Source organism: Lissotriton vulgaris, chromosome 8 (assembly GCF_964263255.1).
Source record: "Lissotriton vulgaris chromosome 8, aLisVul1.2, whole genome shotgun sequence".
Taxonomy (NCBI): domain Eukaryota; kingdom Metazoa; phylum Chordata; class Amphibia; order Caudata; family Salamandridae; genus Lissotriton; species Lissotriton vulgaris.
The window spans coordinates 1,144,872,541-1,144,899,567 of NC_141696.1; the positions used below are offsets into that span (position 1 = coordinate 1,144,872,541).

The 27,027-nt window shown below is 44.7% G+C and overlaps 1 protein-coding gene across 3 annotated transcripts in view; it reads left to right on the forward strand.

Moving 5' to 3' along the window:
• The window catches only part of ZC3H13 (zinc finger CCCH-type containing 13), a 519,948-nt gene that overhangs the window by 89,777 nt on the left and 403,144 nt on the right, over window positions 1-27,027 (forward strand). For all 3 annotated transcript variants that reach the window (XM_086935008.1, XM_086935009.1, XM_086935010.1), the window contains exons 4-5: window positions 7,737-7,848; window positions 22,708-22,816. In XM_086935008.1, coding sequence (XP_086791134.1) covers window positions 7,737-7,848; window positions 22,708-22,816 — 221 coding nt within the window. The remainder of the gene's footprint in view (window positions 1-7,736; window positions 7,849-22,707; window positions 22,817-27,027) is intronic.

Here is a 27,027-nt window from a genome sequence, read left to right on the forward strand (position 1 = left end):
ACGGACCAGGAGCCGGAAGAAAAGATGCTGGCCGGTGACCAGTGAAGAAAGTTCAGTCGGATCCAAGCCTGGATCTTGAAGATAGATGACACCTGAAAGCAGAGGGGACCAAGTTCGAGACTACTAGCCAGTAGTCAGTGGGCACCAGGAGGGCACCGGATGGTAGCCACCTCGACTAGGTGAGTGGGTGACGCTTGACTCGAAGATCTCACGGACCAGGAGGCGTTGTCGGCGACCAGGATGGAGGATCGAGCTGTCCCACGAAGATAGAAGCTGTCGGCGTCGCTGGACCCAGGATTGGGCAACAAAGCCTTGGCAAATTCAAGCCCACGCGGTGGACCTAAAATGGCGTCTGGAGTGGACCAGGAGGGTCCGGGGTGCCTCTCTTGAAGAAGGAAGCAAAGGCCAGCCTGGAGCAACCAGACCAGCAGTCGTGAAGTCGTTGGGCGTCGTTCAGAGGGCCACAAGCCAGCCGGCTAGTAGCCAAACAACGCGGTGCACAGCAAACAGCAGAAGGGCCCCACGCAGATCGTGGAGATGCAGGGGGGCTGATCTTGGGTGCTGGAGCTGCGCAGGGTCGGGGCTTCTCGGACCCCAAAGCACTCACCAGTGGAGGACACGGTGGGCTTGCAGTAAAGATGTCGTGCAGTCTTGGCGATCGTCGGTCCCTTGAGGTCTCGTCGCACTCACGGTTCTCAGCTGGGCTGTAGAGGTGAGTAGAGGTCAGAGGGGCCAGGGAAGCCGGGTCTCGTCGAGCTGGGTCGTCGGATTCGTGATGAAGGACTTGCAGCAGACCGCAGTGTTCTTTAGGATGGTGCCTGCGGATGCAGGGTGACTACTCCTTAGCCACAAGGGAGAATCTTGAAGAAGAAATCGTGAAGTCCTTTCGAAGAAAGTGGTATCTTGATTCCAAAGATGATCTAATTTTAACAGGGGGCCCGCTCCCATCTTTATACTAAAAAAGGGGGCTGACCCGGTGACTAGGTCCTGCCTATGGGTGGGACTAGGTGGGGGGTGGTTACACCCCTCAGCCATGCCGGACTTCCCCAGGCCAGGGGCTGGTGTGCCCCTGGAACTGGTTCAGACCGGCCTATGCGTAGTGAGCACCGGGGTGCCACTCAGCAGTCACCTTCCTGTAAAGCCCTGCCTACCCAGGATACACAAAACCATGTCTGGGACGGTGCTAGCACCGCCCCTGACAGGAAACCCTTTGTCCAGGCTCCCCTCGCTGGAAGGACTCCCAGCTGCAGGGGGTCAGACTCGTGTCTGTGGTGGCAGCATCCATTTTGTGGAGCTGAGGCTTCAGTTAACTTTAACCGGGGTTCACAGTTACATACATGTCGTGTCCCTCTAGAAGGGTGGAATGCTAACCCCGTCGCCAGAATTGGCGAGGGGTTAGTATTCCAATTCGTATGACACCTTACTCGACATGTTTTGATAAAGCAATACCAAAGATAGCATTTAACCGCGAGGATTATAATGCACTTAAGAGTATATGGTATGCGATATCATGGAACAGCTATTAGGACTTGATTCCGCAAGCTGCAGACAGGCTCAGCTCATGCCAGAGCACCATCTCACACGATTCCAAGCACTCTGCCTTCAGGATTGTCAAGGCCTGCCATAGGAGTGACTGATAGGAATCTGTGTGTCCATTTTAGGGTTAGGTATAGGTATACTACACCTACAGCAAAGGGTGATTACACGACTTTGCCCCAGCTGTCATGCAGCCAGTTGTGTCAAATTTAGGAGGCCAGCCAGGGGTGGCACAATACGTGCTGCAGCCCCTGGCAGCCCTGGGTACACCTATGCCCTGAGTTACAGGGTCTGATAAGGTGGCCCAGTACCAATTGGTAGATGCACCTAGGGTACATGAGGTAATTTAGAAAGAGAACAGCCAGGCTGTGGGTCTGATTGGCAGGCCCACAGCCAGAGAAAGTCGTAAACCAGTGAAACAAAAGCAAAAAAATCTGGGTGATCATAGGATTGCAGACCCTACTCTCCTACACCTCCTAGTTCTGAAAGGGATTTGCTCCAAGTCCTCTTCTAAGTGTCCTTAATCTTTAAATTTCCAACCTCCACTTTCCCCATAGAAGTTAATGGTGATTCGCGGCTGTGTTTAGACACTGCACGCGTCCCCCGTGGGTACCCTGTGTTACTACCTTGGGTGGTTCCTGGTGGCCTTAGCCGTTCTAAAGGTTCTAGGCCTTGCATCTATATCAGTCGTGGTTCTTATACCACTTTCTTAATATATGGTTTGGTACGCCCCTAGGTCTCAACATATATTGTGCTAATTTACTGTGTGCTAATTAAGTTTACCGAATGCACTTTTGCCTCTAGCCTCATAAAGAGACTAGTGGGATGTGTTTAGAATAAATATATATATATATATATATATATATATATATATATATATATATATATATATATATATATATATATATATATATATATATCCAATCTTGCCAAACTCATCCGATACGAAGAAGGCGCTGACACCATGAATCTCAATCCAAACTCGATTTATTCACTCACTGTCTGCTTAGACGCGTTTCGGCGTTGCCGCCTTGTTATATATATATATGCAAGCACACACACAGACCCTCCCCCCCCCCTCTGGCGTGGTTCTCCTTTTATTTGGTCATTCATGAGATTATAGACTGGTATAACAAGCTGCTTTACATTCTTTCAAGACTTAGCCTGAAGGCTGCTCTCCACAGCTACCACTAGGATAGCTTTCTATATAGGTTGTCTTTAAACCTACCATCAATAAGGGTCGTTTGGACTGGTGCAAGGTGCCCACTAGTATAGTGGACAGCATATGCCAGGCCAACTTCTCACATTAATATGTTCTTGTGAAGACATTTGAGGTACTCTGTAGTTGCCTCTTTTTTGGTACCATCTTCTAAATTTAACGCACCTTTTAACATGAGCATTTTTTTCATCACTGTGGTGCATTCTTCCTTTTACACCTCTGCGCAGCTGTGGTGCATGCTACCTTTGACATCTCTGCATAGTGCGCAGCTGTGGTTCATTTCCTTTCCCCATATTGCTTTTGGTGCTCGCTTGGTCCAGTGGCTTTAGTTGAGCCGGTGTCTGCACATGGGCACTTACTTATTACCACTTGCTTTTTGTCCGTGCTTGCACCGGCTGCTAAATAATGCCTTTGCTTAGATGTGGTGCGTGCTACCTTTCACATTTCTGCACAGTGTACAGCTGTGGTGCAGTCTTCCTTTCCCCCAGTACACAGCTTAAAAATTGACCGCACCTTTTAACACACACATTTTTTTCAGCACTGTGTTGCACGCATCCTTTCACACCTCTGTGCAGCTGTGGTGCGTGCTTCCTTTCCCCCCATTGCTCAGTACACAGCTTAAAAATGGACAGCACCTTTTAACATGCACGTGCTTCCATCACTGTGGTGCGTGCTTCCTTTCACATTTCAGCGCAGCTGTGGTGCGTGCTTCCTTTCCCCCTCATTGCCCAGTATACAGCTGTGGCAAGTGCTTCCTTTCACCCCACTGCACAGTAGTGATTTCACAACACTGCACAGTGCAGATATGTGATCTGTCTCCTTTCACCCCAGTGCACAGTCGTGGTGCATGCTTCCTTTCACCTTATTGCACATTGCACAGCTGTGGTGCGTCATTCCTTTCACCCCACTGCACAGTGCATAGCTTAAAAGGTAACATTTGTATATTTAAGCCTTCAGGCTACTTTAGCATGTAAACTAATTGTAAAGCTTTTCCACTTTTTTTGTTGTTTTTTTGTTTTTTTTAAGCAAGAAGGCTCCAACAAAACGTTTTGAGTGACGGACAATTCATACTTCGTAGTTGTGTTTAGAAACATAGCTATACTATATGAAAGCGGAAGTTGGCATATCTGTAAACATTGCCCTCCCCAACATTACTTGCATATGTGTGTTTTATTGGTATGTAAACATTAAGTGAACAGCTCTAAATTAATGGTTGTGAAGCTTCCCACTGGGACTAAAATCTACTTCCTAAGCTGCTAAGTTATTAGTTGGGGATATCAACTAGATAGAGAAAGAATTACTGGGTTATTGTTGCCAAGACGTAAAGGATCAAAACAAAACGTTGTATTTCAGAGCAAAAAACATAAAAAGTTTATTGTGAACACATCCAAAACAATATTTAAAATGGTATAGAAAGTTGTGGAAACGTTTACTGCGCCCCATGATGTGCTAGAACACTACTAAATAACATAATGATCAAAATGCCTATACTTTATGCATAAACCAAATGAAATCTGCATATATAAAATTACAGTTTTAGACGTACGTAATCACATCTCCCTTCTCTAACAAATATACTGCATCTGCCATTTGCTGGGTTTCACACTTTCCGTTTTCATAGTGCAAAGTAAGAGAGCAGCCTATCTGTGATGCCAAATAACGATAGAAGGGAGCAAATGCGTTTTTAAGTATGTGGGAAGTGCTCCTAAGGAAAAAAATATTTCAGACGTTCAAACTCTTTACATGGTGCATCCCAATTATGTGAAGTTTTTTTTTTAATTAAATTCACTTTTCTGTTAAGCTTATGAAAGTATACCATAAAAGAAAAGCACGTCTTTGCATAGGCACACAGTTTTTTATAATAAGAGTTACCTTAAAGCCAGTCATCTATGCAAAACCACTGCACGCCACTGCACTCCCACAACACCAACCTCAGCATCACTCAGTCCAAGTGCAGCACCACCTCAGACCTCCGCACCTGCGCAGACCACCACAGCACCAAAACACTATCTCAACACCACCTCTGCCCTACTGCAGCACCATCGCACTACCTCTGCATCAGTGCAGCACCACCACCTTAGCATCGGGACAGCACCAGCACAGCATCACTCAGTGCTACCACCGCATCACTCAGTGCTACCACCGCATCACTCGGCACCACCTAACCACGGCATTACCTATGCTTTAATTAACACCACCCTTCAACACAGCACTACCTCCGCATCAGTGCAGCACCAAATCAGCACCAGCACAGCCCCACCACAGCATCAACACAACACCACCTCATCAGCAACTCAGCACAAACGCATCACCAGTGCAGCACCACCCCAGCATCCCTCAGCACCACCCCAGCATCCCTCAGCACCACCTCAGCACCACCCCAGCATCACTCAGCACCACCCCAGCATCACTCGGCACCACCTCACCATCAATCGGCACCACCTCAATATCACTCAGCACCACATCAGTATTACTCCGCACCAACAAGCACCACCTTCCACAAGCACACCACCACCTCAGTATCAAACAGTACCAATTCAGCACCAGCCCAGCATCAGCATAGCAGCAATGCAGCACCAACTCACCCCACCACGGAATTAGCACAGCACCAACTCAGAACCAGCACAGCACCACCTCAGCAGAAAATAATCCCTAATGCAGCACCACTTCAGCATTAACACAGCACCACATCAACACCAGTGCAGCATCACCTCAGGACCACCGCAGCACCAGACTTACATTACTAAGCACCACTTAAACACAAAAACAGCACCAGCAAAGTATCACTCAGTACCACCTCAAGATCAGTCAGCATCACCTAAGTATCATTCACAACCACCTCAGCATCACTAAGCAGCACCTCTGCATTACTAAGCAGCACCTCAGCATCACTCAGCACCACCATAGCACCACCTAAGCACCTTATCACCACATAACAATATTAGCATCAACACAGCAACACCTCCTCATCAGTGCACCACCACCACCAGTGCAGCAACAAGTCACCATCAGCACAGCACTACCTCAGATGCACTACAGCAACACCTCATTATCAACTCTGCACTATCTCAGCATTAGCACAGCACCACCTCCACATCAGTGCACCACCACCAGTGCAACACCAGCTCAGCATCTGCACAGCCCCACACCAGCAGCAATTCAGGACCAACACAGCACCACTTCAGCATCAATACAGCAACACCTCAACACAGAACAAAAACAACATCACTTGGCACCACATAAGCACCAGTTCAACTACACAGCATCGGCATAACTCATCGCCACAGCATCACTCAGCATCACCTTACCATCACTTAGTACCACCTATGTATCATTCAGCCTCTCCATAAGCATCACCTCTGAACCAGCGCACCACCACTTCAGCATCACCTCAATATCATTCCGGATCACCTGAGCATCACCTCCGCCACTACTCACAACCACCTCAGCATCACTCCACATCACTTCAGTTAGGCATAAAAATTTGACATCTATTAATTCCCCACAAATAACTCTCCACTACTCCTATCTAATTAAAATACTATTTCACAACATCCACCCTCCCGTTGTTTATATCCCACCCCTAACAATAAAAACTATAACAAAAATTGATTACCACAAGCAAGGAAAAATTGACAGCATTGCATAAACACATAAACTAGAACACATTTTTTGTATTCATTGGGGTTTTTAGTACAATACTAGTTGTATATAATGTTTTTTAGGTTAGATATAAGGTGACAGAAATAGTTATAACATTTTCAACATGCTGCACAACATTCACAATGCTCTACAACACATATTAAAAAGGTTAACAAAGCCAATAGCTCTGTCGAAACACTTATAATGCCCCAAAGGTGAGACTTATTGGCTATGCCAATGCTTGTTTTCATATGTACTGGTGCACTTTTGCGGTTCCGAAGCACTTTCAGCTTTTCAAAGCCCTTCCCAAGCTTGGCCTGACATGGATATAATAAATCGCTCCTGCCCTAGTTAATTTCGTTCGCTGCTGCAGGTCCTGATCATATCTCACATTAAACAAAACCTGCCCTCCCATAATGATGCTCACACAGGGAAGAGTCTAATGCAGAGTCCTCCGCCTCAATCCCCCCCAAGGCCCCCCTCCCTCCTCTCCAGAACCACAACATGTACGTCTATTTTAGTGCACTTGTTATTTGTTTTGGGTATTTTCAATTACCGTGTGTGTCGTGCCATGTTTCCTCAGTGTTGGGCTGTAATGGGTGGGTAGCAGGCATCTTTCTATCGCAAACGTAATAGAAGCCTGCGCAGATTCAGGTTGTTGGCATATGTAAAGGCCGCAATCTACAACGTAGCCATCAGCTGATACCACCTGCCTTGCGTACAGTGCGCCTAACCTATTCTTGGGAGCGATGGGCTCAGTGGACCGAGAAAACAAGGTGTGCATGTTCAGTCCGCTGTGCATAGCCCGCCACCCAGGGACTCCATTATTTTGTGTTGTACTTCAACTCTAGGGGGAACTGGATGGTGGCATCCTGGTTTCACGTATATCATAAAGCCAGGGTTTGTGTGCCTTTGCCCTAGGGCTGATCTGCACTAAAAGATGTACTCCGTGGTTCGCCTTTGGACATCTCTGTAACGGGCTTGGTAGTTCCGTCTGTTTCTTTGGTTAGTTGTTTGTTCAGAGTGAGGTGAAGCTTGCTCGCCTTATACATCAGCTGTTGTGCTTTGCTGCTCTGGGAGCTCTGTCATCTTCGAAACCTCTGCGGGACCGAGCCGTGTACATCTGCATGTAAAATCAACAAAGGTGTGTGTGGAGGATGCAGAGGGTGGGGCGAGCACGGCATCCTCGGCTCCCTTACCTTCCTGCACCTCTGGGTTTAGCATACACCTGCGCGCACTGTTTTCTGCCAGACATTGCTGGGATAGAGCAGCGAAGAGCGCACCACATTTATTTACATAAAATGAGCTACATGAAGAGAGGTTCCTTTGTTTTGTACAGGTCACCAGAAAGACCTACTGGAGACCTGCGGGAAAGAATGAAGAACAAACGCCAGGAAATAGAAGCAGAGCCACCAAAGCGAAGTACGGAAGAGCCGACGTCTCCAGTCAGGGTAAGAGCGCGCTGCTGTGACGTTTTGTTGCACCATGTTTGCCGACCTTCGGGTAACATGTTTATTTTGTACTGTTTTCTACGGGTGTGTAGCAGGCTGATATGAAAATGTATGAGAACAGAGGAAGGAAACTGTGTGTAAAGGACAGATGCTATTGTAAGTAGGGCGGCAGCACCCCTGGCACCTCTGGTCCAAATCTTAAAGGATGCAAGCTTCGAAAAACCATCCTGAAAAATACAGTTTACCGATTATGCAGAAACTTTTTCTGTGGAATCGCTGCAGAATGTATAGTTTAGCTAATGCGAACGAGGCTGACAAAATGTGCATCTTTAATTTGTGTTTTGAATTTCTTGAGCAATTTAAAAGAATCGATCCACACCTCCGCATTTCCTGAAACGTCTCTGGTTACAGATGATGGCATGGCAACTATGGTTTGAAATTCGCCAAATCAGTTCACATCGTAGCTGTAGCTCATTCAACCATTTACATCTAAGTGCAGAGACTACAATTGTGATGGAACGCTTCGTGTCAGTTGTATGTTCCAGGTATTGGTGCAGTTCGAGCCTTGCACCAGAAGCATTGCATCATTTTCCCTCAGACCAGGTGTACAAAGCGCAGGCCTTGCCTTTCCCTGTCCTGTGTTGTAATTCGATTGTTGTCTTCAGTGAGAGACTATTTTAATAAGGACAAACATAAATTCAAAGTATGGCATGAATTCTGGCAGGCACAGAGGGCTCTGGGTCCAGTGGCAGTGAAAGCAAGGCATCTACTTTGAATGCTATTTTATCAAATGAGGCCTGTTTTCTTCCTTACGTTCCATAACCAATTATGCTCTTAGTCGCATTGTAATTAATATGTTTAGTCTAATAAGCTAGTCATTTGAATTATGTTAAGTGCTACAATTTGGAGAATCAGTCAAGTGGAAGAAATGCAACTCATTCAACTCTCAGGAACCCTGGTATTCGCACGTGGTCTTATGTTTCACATTGGTGCTCTATAACATGACAGTGCTAGTCTTCAAAAAGAGGTATACTACCTTTGAGTTTTACTTTTAACCTTTGTATTACTTCTCATTTTTTGGGACTTAAAAACTGAGTGTCTCAATCCCCGTCCTAGGCATCCGACTGAATTGAGATTTTGTTGCTGCAGTAACCAGTCCTACGCAGCACTGGGTTCCTTTCGATTTAGATTATGGAACCATATATTCACCTGAAAGCATGTCGGGGGAAGGGATACGGGACCTCTTGAGCCAGTAACGCTAGTTGCTGTTTTTTTACCACCCCTCGAGGTAGTGTATCGGGAGTCTGCAAGATCTTGTTTCTCACACTGTCTCATCCACCCTTGGACTAGCCAAAGATGTTCACTCTGGCTTTGCCCTGGACCCCTACCCGGTTCATAATGTTTTCCGAGGTCCTGGGCACCCTTTGTCCTGTGCTCAGAGACCTTAGCAACTCCCCCTTCTGGAATCTTCCTGGATAAATGGAAAAAACACATGGTCATCCCTCTTTTGAAAATATCTGAATGCTGAGTCCGCTTTACATAGCACGTCTGACGATTTCCTTACTTACTTTTAGAAAATGTTGTTCTGTGGTCAACCAATAGCGATCTCATTTTGTGGCGAGTAAGATTTTCGATCAAGCACAAATGGATTCTGCTCTGACAAGGCACTAGTCTGTTCTCCTTGTCATCGCGTCTCACCTAGATAGGGAATGGAAGGCCGTTCTAATTTTCCTTTACTTCAAATCAGCTTTCGATATGGTCTCCCTTGTATCCTTCTCAACTTGCCATTCAAGGCATAGCGCATGCCTTGCTCAAATCCTTCCTCATGTACAGCTCTCAGGCCATTCAGCGGCTTCCATTCTCTTCGTTTTCAGCCTGTTGATGCGTCATATGGCAACCCTGAAATGATTATTAGATTTCTCTTTTGTGGCCACCAAAATCTTCACTGACCACATTTTGAGTAATGCTTGAAAGATCTTCACTCAGATCGTGAAGAAAACCATGTTGTCAAATGCCAACAATAGGCATATAAGATGCATGTTCCAGAATGCATGTTTTTTTAACAGATTGCGATACCTTACAAATTCACAGACCCTCCTTTCTGAGCAATGATATCAGCGATGCCGATGGGTTATTCTCCTCTCCTTAAATTCATGTTATTCTCCTCTCCATAAATTCATGTTATCTTTTTGGAAGACATGATGCGTACCAGATGGCTGGATCCCACCCTAAGGTAGAGATTCCAACATATGACAGTCCAGTAGTCCAGTCTCCATGGCCCCAGCTTAATTTTCCAAGATTATCTTTCATACTCTGAAACGCTATGAATCCCAATACATGCAGGGTAGCTGCAATCACCTTCTTTTAAATATTTTCAGATGAGCATATTTCAGAGCCAATTTTACCTTCCTTTTTATTTTTTTAAATCTTTTTATTCGTTGTTTTAACATTTAAAAAGATCAGCACATAAACATACAGAAATCGTGAGGCGAGAGCCAAAGTCTTTAACAATCTTAATAATCAAAGCAATAATAAGGAAATAAGCCAAAAAAACCCTGATATCAATCGAAAGCGTAGCAAAAATTTAATTTAGACAATACTGAACAGGGGATATACAGAGAGATTTACATTAAGCTTTTAAACATTTTAAGCCATATGTTTCCTTCCACCTAGCTAAGGGGGCCCAAATGCGCCGCCCCATCACTCTTGGCCTTTTCCCCTTTCTCTCATAGACAGCTCTTTCCATGATAAACAATGACAATAACCCTGAAAACCACTGTTGAAGTGTAGGTTGTAATGGATCCAACCAGGCCGAAGCAATACTGATACGCACTACCGCCATTGCCATGAAAAGGAATTGATAAGCCGGGTTTTGCTGCACACTAACTCCAAGAAGTATCAGAGCAGGGCTAAATGTAACTTTCAGAACTAACAATGAATCTAAAAATGTTGTGATTGACTCTAGTAGTTTTACCAAGTGTGGGCAGGATGCAAACATATGTACCAGGTCAGCAACTGAGAAGACACACTGAGGACTCCCCCCCCCCCCCCAAAAACCCTCGGCCTTTCCCCCCCTCGGCCTTTCCCCCCCACCCCCTCGGCCTTTCCCCCCCACCGGGTGAGATTCTTGCCGGGATATGGTAGAGTGCACATATGGTCTTGTAGTGCTGCGCTTGTAGCCCAGCTGAGCAAAGAGCCACCTGACCTAATTTGAGAGATTCTATAAACCACTCTGGTTCAGCCCCCACCCGTTCCAACCATTTCCCCGAATGCTTATCCAGATCATCTAGTTTTAGTTCTGTTATTTCAGCATACAGTAATCCAATAACCCACTTCGTATTACTCCTAATATTATCTATAACTTACGTTTTTTTTGTCCTCATCTCCACCATGGTTGTAATCTGTCGAACCAATGGACAGGGAAAAATGGCATATGGGGAGTTGACAAGCTGTCTCAGTTGAAGACTGGTAGGGGTATAAATGATGTACGGATCCGCCAAGGCCCTACAGCTATGTCATTCTCCCAGCCAATCCTTACACCTTGTAACTTGTAAGACAGATATTTACCATTAGCCAGTTACCACCATTACTTGTATCATCAATTCGCAGAGAGAGAGGGCGAAGATATTTTAGCAGGGAGAGTATATCATGGCTTCGTAATCATCAGACCTGGGGGGGAAAAAACCAAGAAAAAAAAAACCCTAGCACAAACTAATGGGACCAATCGAGTATCTGCCAAAAAGCTCTTTTGTCTGGTTTCCCAGCCCTGGCAAGATCCATTTTTGATATTTGTAGCATGGAAGAACACCAGTCATGTAACGACGGAGGAGAAGCCTCTTTCCACCGCTTGCAGATTTCTCTTCGGGCCACCAATATAGAGTAGAACAAAAGGTTAATAGCAGAACTTCGCTTCTGGTCTACTACACCAAAGATTACTAGCCGGAGATCTATAACCACTGTGGAACCTATCGAAGATGTTAGTTTGTTGCCTATTGAATCCCAATAAGACTTCAAGTGTGGAAGTGTGGACAGTCCCAGAACATGTGTGCGTCCGAGGCCGCCACTAGGCCACACCGGGCACACGCCACCGGTTCCCCTGTTGAAAATTTAGACAGTCTCTGGGGGGAGTAGTAGGCCCTGTGAAGGGTATACAGGTGGTTCCCACGGAGCCAAGCTGGTTTGACTATGTCCCAGAGAACATTGCAGGAGGTTAGCCATAAATCATTCAAATTCAAAGAAGGCAACAAGGAGCCCCATAATAGGTCTGGAAGATGGAATTCCCCATCAATCTCTTCCAAGATTAGGTTATACCAAAAGGAAACCTCCTTGGGTGCCGGTGTTTTATCAAGTAAAGAGGATTCCAGTTGGCTACCCCCTCCTAGGGGCATGTTGAGACGACGGGGAGCTCCAGCTGACTGCACTTGTGCCCAGCTTGAAATTTGCAAAAACTTCAATCTAGAGAGGTTGGGGCCCACCTTGCTCGCTAGATGTTCCCAGGAAAGCATGACCCCTTCCACGAACAAGTCACCCCATGTTGAAATTCCGGTGTCTATTAGTGGAATTACCAGGATATTGTTTACCCAACCAGGGGGAGCAGGGAGATCTCATATAGGAGATCTGTTCGAACGGTAAAAATGTTGTGATGGACTCTAGTAGTTTTACCAAGTGTGGACAGGATGCACACATATGTACCAGGTTAGCAACTAAGAAGCCACACCGAGGACATTAAATCCCAGCTGTACGCCCCCCCCCCCCCCCGGTGAGATTCTTGCCGGGATATGGTAGAGTGCACATATGGTCTGGTAGTGCTGCGCTTGTAGCCCAGCTGAGCAAAGAGCCACCTGACCTAATTTTAGAGATTCCATAAACCACTCTGGTTCAGCCCCCACCCGTTCCAACCATTTCCCCGAATGCTTATCCAGATCTAGTTTTAGTTCTGTTATTTCAGCATACAGTAATCCAATAACCCACTTCGTATTACTCCTAATATTATCTATAACTTTAATTTTAGGGAACCCCTTGAGCCCCCCAACTTCTTTCTGAGAAAACTACCTATCTGTAAAAATTTTAAAAAATTGTTTCTATCTAATCCAAACTCCGCCTGAATATCCCTAAACAGACGGAAGCCATTATTCTGTATAAGATCCCTTTCTCTGACCATTCTGCCATGGTTGGATCTGAAAAAATTGCAGGAAGCATAGGGTTTTGGAATAATTGGGTATAATAATAAAATCTCCCTAATCTACTCTTTTTTTTTTTTTTCAGCGCTTCTCAGATTTTAAAAGCAGCCACCAAAGTCTTGAATTTAGTCCTTTTGTAGTAACTAGGCTCATTGTACTTCATGAAACAGTTCTCTGCATGGTCCCCCCTAACAGCAGCTTATATACATCAGGGAGCCCTGTTTCCCCTTCAATGTCCCCCGTAGGTGCCAAATAATATACTCCTATATTGGAGAGCAGCTGACCAATAATAAAATCTAAAATATGGGACTGCAAACCCCACCTCTCTCCTGTGGTAGTGACATGAATCTGAGGGCCCTCCTTGTTTTCCCATGCGCCCAGATGAATCGATTTACAATACTTTCTAATGTGATAAACCAATGTTTCTCAAACTCCATCGGAATTGCCCTAAATAGGTAAAGAACCTTTGGTAAAAACATCATCTTCACCACATTGCAGCGGCCAACTAAAGATAAATGCTGATTGTTAATTCTGTCAAAGTCGGCTCTCGCCTTCTTTATAACTGGGTAGATATTTCTCTCTATTCGTTTCTCCAGATCTGACGTTATAGTAATACCCAGATATACTGCTGATTCCGTAACTCTGGAATCATCTATAGTAGCGTGCTTATTCTTTATAACTTGAGTTTTGGATCTATTCAAAGCATACCCAGAGTATTTGCCAAACTCATGTGAAACTAGTTCAACCGCCCTCAATGCAGTAGAAGGGTTTGCTGCAACTATAGCCACATCATACGCCTAAGCGTGGACTTAAGATTCGAAGCCCTGGCAGACGATAGGGGAAATTTCATTATTAACTTCAAAGAGACGGATCAACGGGTCAATGTATATAGCAAAGAGCAGAGGTGAACAGGGGCACCCCTGCCGAGTCCCCTGTTCAATAATAAATGGAGCCGTATAGCCACCATTTACCCTTGAGCGGGCTGTGGGTGCCTTATGTAATACCTGTATGGCTTTGATCAAGCCGCACCCCAGGCCAAACCATTTCATTGTTTCCCTCAAATCCCAGGAGACCCTATCAAAGGCTTTCTCTGCATCCAATAGCAGAGCAGCCATAGGGTCACCTCAGAACTCTGTGGCGTCGAAAAGGGTAATAACTCTGCGAACATGCTGCGTTTTTCCGCGGCCAACTATAAACCCATGTTGGCAGGGGTGGATTGTTTTACTCAAAATGTTATTTAGCCTCGTGGCCAGAGCTTTAGAAAAAATCTTGACATCACTATTTAGGAGAGTTATGGGCCGATAGGAGCCTGGCTCCTTGGATGTCTTGCCCTTTTTTTAAAATACCACTATGTCCGCCCCGGCCCAAGACTCTGGAATTGAGCCCCCCCTTTGAGCTTGCCGGATAACCTCAATCATATCCGTACCTATTATATCTATGAAGATTTTATAAAACTCTAATGGAATCTGTTCGGGGCCGGCTGCCTTATTAGATGGTAAGTTTTGCGCCAATTTTACCTTCCAATGAAGGTATACTTCCATATATTCTATACTGTATCTTTGGACTTCTGTGTTTTTGTTTGCCAGACATGTCTGGATGATTAGCACAGGGCTCGGTCTCAGTTTGAGCAAGCTGTTCTTTAGAGCTTCTTGGTTTCAATTTGACTGGATCCTCAGCCACACTCCTTCTGCTTAGTTTTGATATTTTTTCACAAAAAGTAATCTGAAGTAACAAAGCTCTATTAATGCATGGTTCACCTCTGGTAATTTTCTTTCTGATAGATGACTACTCCTTCAGATCTCTTATCGCCATCCCACCTCTCATCATGGGGAATGCTGTGGAATTATTTTGTTACTTTGGCTATGTCCTCTGCATCCTTGGCCTGCCAATAGCCATGGAGCTAATATGGTCTTTTTTCCGGTTCCCGACATCCCTCCCTTTTATCATTCTTCTTTGAGAGTGATTGCAACACCTGGCTCCAGTTGCCTGTTACTGCAGCAGAATAATTGCAGATTCATTTCAATGCCTGAGTGGGGGGTCATATAAGCAGGAGTGATCATATCCATCAGAAAGAATGTTAAATGAGGTAAGCAACTTTTTCAAGATGATCTTTCCTAGAAAACTTCGGGACATCATTATATGTGAAGTAGAGAAGAGTAGTGTATGCAAAAAAAATACACCTATATAGCCTTTTTAATCTCTTTTTATTATTATTAATGATTTACATCATGCAGCACATATAATTTCATGTAACAGTGTAATTATATATTTGCATACTTAATTCGTGGTGGCATGAAAATTGCTTTCCCAATTCAACAAATGATATAAATAATCAAACTTCACGTTGAGCCAGTCAAAACTATTTTGTCCTTTTGTCCCATTAGTCCTCTGTGTGGTATAGGGTGGACACACAAGAAGTTAAATTTATTCTTGTACCATATGGCTCCCTACATAACATGCATACAATATGTATTACGAAGGCAAAGTTTAGTAGAAAAGGAGCGAGTCCGAATCAGTCCATTTTTCTTCCAATATTCCAAGAACAGTAATTGTTTTGCCATAACTTATTCCATCCAAATAATTACTTGTGAGTCTTACGTTTCCTTTTAATCCAAATGTTTATTCAATCAATTTTGTTCATCACAAGTTGTCCGTTCAGCAAGCGCGTTTCGTCCAAGCGGACAGCCTCATTCTCAAGTCGTTTAGGCTGGTTCGAAAATCATCCTCTTTTCTGCAATTTCTACATGTTCTTATTGCCCCACACGGGATGCCCTTGATAACTGCAGCCAGATGGTCACTTTCTGCTCTTAGAATATTATTCATGGCTGTTTCCTTATGAAACAATCTGCTCTGACTATGTATAACTGAGCATCTAAGAAGTTATCCTGTTTATGTCATTGGAACATCGTGCAGCTTACATTATGTCTGTTACGATTAGGATAGTTCACATATTCCAACAAATCATTCTTGGTTTCTCCCCAGATGACCAGGATGTCCTCTATAAAACGTCCCCAGAAGAGGATATAGTCCATCCATTTCCCTGCATTCCTGGACCAGGAATGCTCCCTCTCAAACATCCCCATAAAGAGGTTTGCGTAAGAGGGTGCAAACCTGGATCCCATGGCCATCCTTCTAATCTGATACCATTCCCCCTCAAAGAAGAAAAAGTTATTATTCAATATCAAATCACTCATCTACAGGATTGCTCTTGTAAAACTAGCACTCCTGCTTCTTAAAAAGTGCTTCAAAGCTTGCTGTCCTTGATAATTTTTTATACACGTATATATTCCTACCACATCTAATGTGACAAAACTCCTGTTGTGATCCCATGTCACATCTTGCAGTTTATTCAACACATCCAATGGTGTCTCGTATGTATGAAGGTAAATTCACCACCAATTAGGAATAAATCAACAAATTCTGAAAGATGTTCAGTTAAACTTCCTTTGCTGGAAACAATCGGCTTGCCTGGGAGGTTCTCTAATGATTTGTGAATGTTAGGCAATGTATAAATGAACGGGAATATTGGGCATGTGTTGTGCTTCTATTTACATTCCTTATCATCCAACAATCCCAATTCCTTCTCCGTGAAAAGTTTATCAGTAATCAATTTCCCCACTTCCCTCATGGTGTTAGTCTTAGGCTTCCTGTAACAACTATGGTCACTCAATTGCCTTTTGATCTCATGACTATAGTCTGTTCTGTGCATTACAACAATGTTGTCCCCTTTGTCCACTTCCCTTATCACTATAGTTTGATCACTCCCCAAATCCGAGGTTCCTTTCTTTCATCCCCTGAAATGTTTCCTCTCTTGCAAGTTTGTCAACAACCTCTGATTCTCTCATCTATGTAGCTCCTCTGTAGTTTTGTTTACAAAAAGGTCTATAGCTGCAAATTTGATTATCCTGAGGCACAAACTTGGAGGGACCGGCAGGACCACTTGTACAACCATAGTCAATTGAACATCCAACATATCAGACAATTCCTCCACCCCACATTATCGTCCTCTGACAATGACTGAAGCAACTGAACATCTTGCATGTGAGCAATCGTGAGCTCCAATCTTTTTATTACACTTTTTTGAGGTGCATCACATTTGTCAATAGTGTAAAAAAAAATTCAATTTCAATCATCTCGCAGACTTAAAAAAATCGATTTGGAGATCAGTGAAGTCACCTAATGTTTCTGGACAGAAAGAGAGCCCCCATTTCAGAACTTTCAATTTAACCTGACTGAGCACCCTATCTGATAAATGTATGACCTGTAAGTCGGTGTGGTTGTCATAATCTGGTTCTACCTCCCACTTTCCCTGCTTTATACTTTGTTCCTGTTCTGACTTTGGTTACCCATTCGGGTATTTTCGATGTTTGCGCTTCCCTCGCCTAGTCCTCCCAATCCTTTTTTCCTTCCTAACTTCATCTGTTGGATTTCCTCGGAAAAAGAAGAGCTAGTAGTGAGTTTAGGACCTGTCACATTGCTTGGTCCTGGATCGTCATTTATTTATTTATTTATCTATTTATTTATATCATTTATAAAGCGCGCTGTTACCGAGCGGTGTCCTGGCGCTGAAATGATAGCTCCCCAAAGTATCCGGCTCCTTTTTATATCTTTTCGGAAGGCCAAAAGGTTTGAACTTTGTTTCAGGGCCAGGGGCAGGGAATTCCACACGGTGGCCGCCCCTTTGACGAAGCTTCTGCCCCCCCCCCCCCCATCGTGCCTTCCTGATCCTGCTTATCTTGATCAGCCCTTTGTTTGCAGATCTCAGTTGTCTGCCTGGCATATACAGTTGGAAGTGCTGCTGGAGCAAAGATGGACCCAGTCCATGTACTGCTTTATAAACGATACATAGTGATTTAAACATTATGCGTTTGCGTACCGGGAGCCAGTGTAATTTCCTAAGTTCTTGTGTGACTGGTGCAAATTTAGGAAGGCCCTCAATTAGGCGCACGTCGGCATTTTGTAACACTTGAAGTTTATCAAGCAGCCCTTGTTGGGCCTCAAGAAGAAGACTGTTACAGTAGTAGAAACTAATGTCCGAGCTAAAGAGTAGAACCTCAGTTTTGGAGGAGTTCAGTCTGAGACAGTTAGCTGCCATCCAGCTACTGACTGCCGTCATGCAGACCTGGAATCTTGCAGCTACTCCTTCTTCTTTCCCCGGGAGCAGTGATACAACGATCTGAGTATCATCTGCATAAGATGTTAATTCAAATCCGAAAGATCAGATCACCGGGGCAAGAGATGAAACATATATGTTAAATAAGGTGGGGCTAAGGGAGGACCCCTGCGGGACCCCCCCCCCTGGGAGTTTGAAAGGTCTAGATTCAAAGTCTCCTAAGGCCACCACCTGAACCCTATCCTCAAGGAAGGCTTTCAAGATGTTAAGGGCCCTCCCCTGAACCCAGCAGTCCTCTAAGCGATCCACCAGAATCGTATGGTGGACCGTATCGAAGGCCGCAGAAAGGTCGAGGAGGACCAGAGCTGCTCGTCCCCCTACATCCAATGCTTTCCTGATCTCCTCAGTAGATTTAATCAGGGCGGTCTCGGTGCTGTGACCTTCCCTGAATCCATGTTGGGCTTTGTCGAGACCTTGAGAAGATCTGAGGAATGTGCAAAGCTGTAGGGTCATCACTTTTTCGATAAGCTTTGCTGGCAATGGTAACCGGGCTATAGGTCGGTAGCTATTTGGATCTGAGATGTCTAGCGTGGGTTTCTTGAGCAGCGGGATCATTGATGCTCGTTTCCAACATGATGGTAAGTCCCCAAGGTTAAACATCTGATTGAAAAGATCGGCCAGGATGTCCTCTATAGGAGTGGCTGCCAACTTTGCCACCGACGCCGGACAGGGATCTTGGGGCGACCCTGATTTAGTTGCATGTAGCAATTATTTTATTTCTTCAGGGCTCACAGAGGCAAACCCTGCGAATTTAGTTTTTTGAGGGTTGGTTAAGGGGTTTCTATGTGATCCCTCCAGAAGAGACTCTCTCACCTGAGGCTCTAATGCAGTGAAGATCAGTTCCACCTTGTTTGCGAAGAACTTGGCGAGAGTCTCGCATAATTCCTGGCTAGGTGGAATGATCACTGACTTGGGGGTGGTAAGACTAACAATAGTATCAAAGTTCCCTGGATGAATTTCTTGCTCCCTCGATCCTATTGATATAATATGTACCTTTTGACCTTCTTTATCATATCTTTATAAATCCTTTGGCTGGACTTGAGCTTAATTTTGTCCTCCTGATGATATTTTGTGCGCCATATTCGCTCCAATTTTTTACAGACTAGCTTATATTCTCGCAGCTCATTCGTAAACCAGGGAGCAGAAAGAGCAGTGCCAGTAGGGCAACATATTTTAGGCGGAGCTAGTGTCATGCACGCTCGATCGACCCAGTTGGTATACATGTCTGCTGCTTTATTAACCTCTGCCGGCATAGGAACCATAGAGGACGTCAGCAGGTGCTAAAGTGCCATACCATCAATTTCTTTCAAGGTTCTGCAGGACCTGGCTGTTTTTCTAGCTTGCAAGGCCCTGTTCAACGGGGGGGTCGAAACAATAAATAGCACGGCCAAATGGTCTGACCAGGCCACGGATTTGGTATTAATAAACTGCAGCTCCGGGTTGTTTGTAAAAGTACCATCTAACGTGTGCCCTGCTATGTGCGTGGCCCCCTTTACCACCCGATTGAGACTTCTGCTAGGGCTAACGTGTCGTAGTCAGAGTCATCTCCTAGGTAAAAATTAACATCACCGAGTACTGTGAAGGATTTAATACACAGCGCTTCCACCAGAATGTTACCTATGGTTTCCAGAAATTGGGACCTGGTCACGGGTGGTCTATATAAAAGGCAGCCCTGAAAAGAGTGATGATTGGATAGAGAGAGATTGAACTCCAGCGCTTCACACGTCTGTGAGGCCACCGACTGAAAGGAACCCACAATGGAGGCATGATAGATGATAGCAAGCCCCCCTCCTCTTTTTCCTCCTCTGTCCAGAACAAAGCACAGATATCCTGGGGGGCTAGCTTTCACTAAGTCCTGCCCGGATGCGGCACCCGTCCAGGTCTCGTGATGAAAGCGATTTTTACGTCTCTATCCTGGATAAAATCAGCACATTCCGTACTGTGCTTCACGAGGGATCTAGCATTAATTAGTAAACAGATTATGCTATTCCTTGGCCCTTCCCCTTTAACACCAAGGGATCTACTGCACGCTCCAATTGGTCTGCAGATGACAGCAGGAAGGCCAGATAGACAGGCTAGGCACTTAACAGGTCCTGTCTGCATGTTTTTATCAGGTATTATGCAGATACAGTTCTCCTTCCTCCCCCTGTCGTTGAGGTTCAGCAGTGAATCGCGATTGTAAGTCCTCCTGAGCTGCGTAAGAAGTTGCCCAGGGGACCTGGCGCTAGGCGCTGGTCTGGCGCGGACGGGCGCAGACTGGCTTTCCTTTGGCGTGCCGGCGGCGCGCCCACTGCGCCGGCGAAAGGCGCAGCGGGCCAATCGTTTGATGAGAGATCGGAACAAGTATAGTTCACTGAACTTAACTCAGCGATTTGCTCATAGTTTGGAGCAGTTTTGGGTTTGTTTACTTCATCATAACTTCTTGCAAAAGTGAAAACCCTCCCCAGGCTGATCTTTCTTATTTTTTTGTCTTTAATCTGAAGCTGATGTCTATTAATCACTTTGTTAAGAATAAAGTAATGTTTCTCTATCAAATCCCGTAGCTTGATTTCCTTTATCTCTTTTTCTAACTGAACTATTTTTAGTTTCTCAACTTTTCTGTCCACATTTTTGATTAAAATATGCATCACGCAAAAGATCGTCATCAAGGTTGTCAAATGTGGGAAAGATCAGGTTCTCCAACCCTCTCGAAATATGCTTATTATACAAGTATTTTTAAGTGTTATTCCATAACCCCACTTGGATAGCTCAGTTAAAAAAAAATCTTCTCTAAACATAGAAACTTATTTCTTAGACTATTACTAGGTAGATTCCTGTTCCCTTCAGTGGGTTTTGTTTTTCTTTGTTGAAATAGATCCGCTGCAAGTTTCTCTCTGTCATCCTCCATGGTTGCCAAATATACACAGTAATCCTTTTTAAATTCCTTCCTTCTCCATCCGTGAAAACAATCTAAAAATAAATACAATAGCAGTGAGGGCTCAAAACAAGGGCGCACTGGTGTTGAGCCCTCACTGCCATAGTATGTATTTTTGGATTGTGTTCACGGATATGAGAAATTTAACAAAAGACTTAAATATTGGGCTCTGACCAGTACAATTTGGCCTAATTGCTGTTCCTTTTTTGAAAATCTTAGTAAACTGTGCAACCACAAGTTATTGCTAAGGACGCGGACAACCTTCTTGCCCAGAGTTGTGACACTTATTCACATTTGCCAATCAATCACTCTACCAGTCCTTTTCACTACCCCCTATCCTTCGATGAGGTTAGGATCCATCGGCTTGACCCTAGAAGGGCATTGACCTTTAACATTGACTGTGCAAGGGTCCATTGTGTGGATGACCAGTTCTTTGTAGAGCATGAAAAAGGTAGTCTGTGCATGACTGCATTTTGTTTAGCTGAATAGTCCTCCGCATTAAAATCTGCTATGCTCTGACCAAGAAAGAACCATTTGTTGGCCTGCAGGCTTATTTCACCTGAGCAGAGACTACTATGACTGCATTTGCTAGGGGAGTTCCGGTCTTCGACATCTGTTAGGCTGCTACGTGGTTTGGCACACATTCATGAAACCTTAGTACCTTGACAACCAAATCTGATAGGAGTGCCATTTTGCTTCCTCTGTCCTGCAAAAACTACTGGTCAGAGTCCACTCTACTAACCCTCCAGCTTTGGAGGTACTGCTGTAGGATTAATCCTTAAGGTGAAGTATCTCTGGTTAGAAGCATCCGTCATCAGATCAAGTTACTTTCCTTTGATAATGGTCTTCTGGTATATTTTCTTATTAACAGATTTCTCGCTGTACTTCCACTTTCATGTTCTATGTGGTGCACTCTTGAACATCATAATGAGGTTCCATGTTAGATCGGGGTAGAGTCACCTGCAGTTTTTTTAAGCCCTTTCTGTCTGGTGGCATGGAAGGAGAAGATTAAGAATCTGACGTCCGTGCAGAATGGCGGAGCTTGCAAGCAGCTCTGTCAGTTATTAGATGAAGCGAGTTACTGTGGAGCTTTAAGACGTGACCTATCCGCACACAAGATCATTGCTGCAAAAATTCTCCTGACCCTGTATGGTCCTGGGGTTGTTGTTAAGGTGAGAAAGCTGTGGTTAGGTAGAGTTTAAACCAGAATGAGTATTACTGTAGGTATGTAACTTGTTCTGTTTACTTATTAGTGAATTCTTATGCTGTTATCACTAAGTAAAGTTTCCAGGAGCTTCATGTAGAGCTTGTAGATGACTGGTTGCAATATGGATCTCTTGGGGACTACAGGATGTCCCAGAATAACCCTGAATAGTGGTTCAAAGATTAGGAAAAACACTGTTCAGAACATTGTGGAGTATTTCACGTTTTTATTTTCAGTTAAGCATTGCTACTTGTGTCTGCTTATAAGTGATTGGTGATACAGGGATGGTGGGATTAGGTTGTTACGGAAACTCACTGACCTAATAACCTGGCCTTAAGATAGTGAACAGGAGCTCTAATAAGTACTTTTTAAAAATTATTATCTAAAGAAAGAGTCTTCGAGGGGCAGACACCGTGAAAAAGATGACATCAAAATTACTAAAGAGAGAACACCAGAAAGTGAAGAAGAAAATGCTGACTGGGAAACTCTTCGAGATGGTGAGTGTAAAGTATTTTGCTCTTATTTGTTTGGTGAATATTCTTCTATGGGCTTGGCCTGCCAATGGTTTGCTCTCTTTGTGCTATGTTTTTAAGGGTTTCTTCGCAGACCAGGTTATGGTGGATTTTGTAAGCTGTAGGTGGCATGAGGATATCTGATGTATTGCTGTCAATATTAAATGCCTTGAAAGTTTGACTGAATCATAACTGGTTGGTTGAAATCATCTACACATGTAGAGCACAAGCCTTTGGTACAGTGTTGCTAAACTCAACAATCCTCATGAAGGACAAAGTAAAAATACTATTTTAAAAGTTTCTATGTGCGAGCCTGTACCAAACAATCAGGGATTTATAGAGCGCGGCGACTCACCCGTGAGGGTCTGAAGGCGCTGAGGGAGTAAGCTGCTGAACCATCTGGGCACTGGGGTTCAGCTGAAGAGCCAGGTCTTGAGATCCTTCCGGAATTGGGGCAGCAACAGGGATTGCCTGAGATGGAGAGGCAGGGTGTTCAATGTAGAGGCGGCTCTGGTCTTGTGGATCAGTTGGACTGCATCCAGGGCCAATTGGGTGGAGCGAAGGTATCTGGCGGGTACGTGGAATCCGAGGCGGTGGTTCAGATATACTGGTCCTGCGTCGTGGAGGGCTTTGTAGGCATGTGTGAGGAGCTTGAAGGTGATTCGTTTGTTGATTGAGAGCCAGTGGAGTTTTCAAAGGTGTTCGGTGATGTGGCTGCGGCAGGGGATGGTGAGGATCAGTCTAGCTGTGGCATTTTGAACATTCTGTAGTTTTCTGAGGAGTTTCTGGGTGACCCCGACGTAGAGTGATTTGCTGTAGTAGAGTCTGCTAGTGATGAATGCATTGGTGACCATCTTTCTGGATTTGGTGGGGATCTATCTGAATGTCTTTCGAAACAAGCGGAGTGTTTGGTCCGTGGGTTTGTTGGTGAGGGAGAAGATCAGCTGGTTGTTGTCGCAGTAGCAGATGATGTGGAGTCGGTGGTTCCTGACGATGGCAGCGAGGGAGTCTGTGCAGACATTGAAGTGGGTGGGGCTCAGGGAGGAGACTGGGGAACTCCACAGCTGATCTCTGTGGGTTCTAAGAGGAACTGAGGTAGTCTGACTCGCTGTGCTCGGCCGGTGAGGAAGGGGTGGATCCAGTCCAGTGCCTTGTCGCGAATACCAGCGCCGCAAAGTCTTATGATGTGATGTGATGTGATGTGAAGGACATTTATAGAGCGCACTACCACTCCAGGGAGCATCTTGGCGCTTAGACTTAAATGCTAAAAAAGATGGGCGGAAATAGATATCTCAATCAGAATGGTTACATCAGTGATTTGCAGGCTGAGTCTGCCAAGCTATAAATCCATGTCTTGAGGGATTTCTTGAATTTTTTTTCAGATATGATGTTGCGCAAGTTTAGAGGTAGTGTATTCCATGCCTTGGCACTCACTACTGCTATGAACTTGCCTCCCTTTGTCTTGAGTTTAAATTTTGGAACACTCATTAAATTAGCTGTGGCAGATCTAAGATCCCGAGTAGGGTAGTATCTGTTGAAATATTTGGAGAGATATAGGGGGCCATGTTTATGATAAGCCCTGAAAGCAACCAACACCTTGAACAGGATGCGTTTCTGTATGGGAAGCCAGTGAAGCTCCTTCAGTGCCGCAGAGGTCGAAAATTTCCTTGGCCATCTAAGCACCAGTCTTGCTGTGGCATGCTGAACCATCTGTAATTTGTGTAGGGCTGATTTATTGATCCCTGCATACAGGCTGTTGCAGTAGTCCAGTCTAGATGTGATTAATGCCACTGCAACAGTTCGCCTGGCAGGTAGGGGTAGAAGATAGAAGAACTTCCTAAAGGCCTTTAATGATATTAAAGCATTATCCCACCACTACCTTGACCTACTGTTTAAACGAGAGTGACTCGTCAAATTTCATGCCCAGGTTTCGTGCTGCTAAGATGGTATTTGGGCGGGGCTTCTTCCTCTTTTGGCCAACAACTCTGGGGGAGAACAGATTATTGGAACCAAACGGCACAATTTCTGTTTTAGCCGAGTTGCATTTCAGATGGTTGTTTTTCATCCAGGCAAAAGTAGCCGTAAGACACTCTTATAGGGACTTTTCGGCCACTGCCGGGTCTTCATCGAGAGTGAGGACCAATTGCGTATCGTCGGCATACGCTACAGTACTAATTCCAAAAGTGGAGATGAGCTCGATCAGGGGGGCCATATATAGATTTAATAAGATAGGGCTCAAACTAGAGCCTTGTGGTACCCCTGATCGAACCACCATCTACTCGGAACAGAACTGGCCTAACATTGTAATCTGCCTTCTGTCCTCCAGGAAATTTGCAAACCATTTTGACACGGTGCCTCCTATGCCTACATTCCTAAGACGGTGTAATAAAATGGCAAGAGACACTGTGTCAAACGCTGCAGAGAGATCCATCCGGATCAGGATGGCCCTCTTTCCCTGGTCCAATGCAGCTTTGATGGTCTCTGTGGTGTACAATACTGCGGATTCAGTAGAGTGATGGGCTCTGAACCCGGCCTGGTTGGGGTGAAGGATATGATTCTCCTCAAGATAGGAAACCAACTGCTTATCAACACAGGTTTCTGCCATTTTACAGATAGCCGGGAGAAGCAAAATAGGCCATAGGTTGGACAGGACTGTCGGATCCCGTAATGCTTTCTTCTGTAGGGGTTTTACAGCGGCGACTTTCCAGCAATCTGGAATCTCCCCTGTTTGGAGTGAGGAATTGAGGATTGAGTTAATAAAGGGATTAACCTCCTCTGTTATCACTTTTAACAATGTTGGCGGACACAGATCAAATGGTGATCCTGATTTAATTTTGGATATAACTTTGGAGGATTCATCCAGGGTAAGCGGGGTAAAAGTATCCCACACTGCCAAGTGTGGTTTATCATCTTTCTCATTTAAGGCTTCTAAATTGACCTGGGAAAATCTTTGGTGAGGCTCATGACCTTCTGTTCAAAGAAGGTTGCTATCTCATTACAAAGGGCCTGGAATGGGGGGGGATTTCATGTAAGAGTATTTTGGGATTCCTAAAGTTATTGACAATTTGGAAAATTTCCTTCTGGTTATTTTTGGAAGCTTCAATCGCGTTCGTGTAGTAACTTGCTTTGGCTTCTTTAATATCTGCATGATAGGCTCTTCTAGCTGTTTTGTAGGCCTCTCGATCATTACGATTATAATGTCGGTGCCATATTCGCTCTAGGACTCTCACTTTTCCTGAAGTGTCTTTTAGTGTACAGGTAAACCAGGGAGCAGATATTTTCCTTTGTCTTGGTTTAGCACTGGTCCCTCGAGATTTAATCCTTTCCCCAATGTTCCTCATCTAGCCCTCATAGCTCTTATTGTCCATGGTTGCACTCCCCACTAAAAGCGGTCTACTTTCCTTTGCCCAGGTGTTAAGATCTGGGTGTTCACTAATTTTCCCCCAACACGAGATAGGCAAATTATTCTCAGGTATGACCAATCTCATTGCCTTCTTGCCATCGGTTTTAAGGCTGAAAGCAATACATTTAGGGTCCGTCCAAGTTTAAATCAAAGGGCATTCTACCTTCATTGTGTCTAAATTTGAGCTAATGCAATCTAGAATATGTCCCGCGTTATGTGTCGGTTCCACTGTTAACATCAGCAACCCCAGGACTTGAAGAATATCTCTAAAGGACTTCACATTTGGATCACTAATACTATCCAGGTGAAGATTTAAATCTCCCAATATGGTAAAATTTGCCTATTTAAGAGAAAGACTAGACAGGACTTCCCCTATGCTTCCTAAAAACTGGGTCGCTAGTCCCGGGGGGCGGTATATCAGAACTCCGGTGAAAGTAAGAGTCATGGACTTGAAGTCTAAACTCGAGACATTCTGCCCCTTTGAGCTCTGATAGTTCTGTAGTAGTACATTTCATAGAGTCTCGCTGAATAATCGCCAATCCCCCTCCCCGCTGAAGAGGTCTGTCCAACCTCTGGATTAAGAAGCCCAAAGGCAGAGCCTGAATTGTATCCGGATTGGACCAGTCTCTAAGCCATGTTACCCCAGTATTGGAACTTTCATAGATTCCCATGCTTTGTATCATTCCCCGTCGTCGGAATGGGAGTCGCGGTAACAAAAATACCATAGCTGTAGGTACAAAAGACAATGGAAAAAGGCCTAGGCCTCATTACCTTTTGTAGCATATCACCCTCT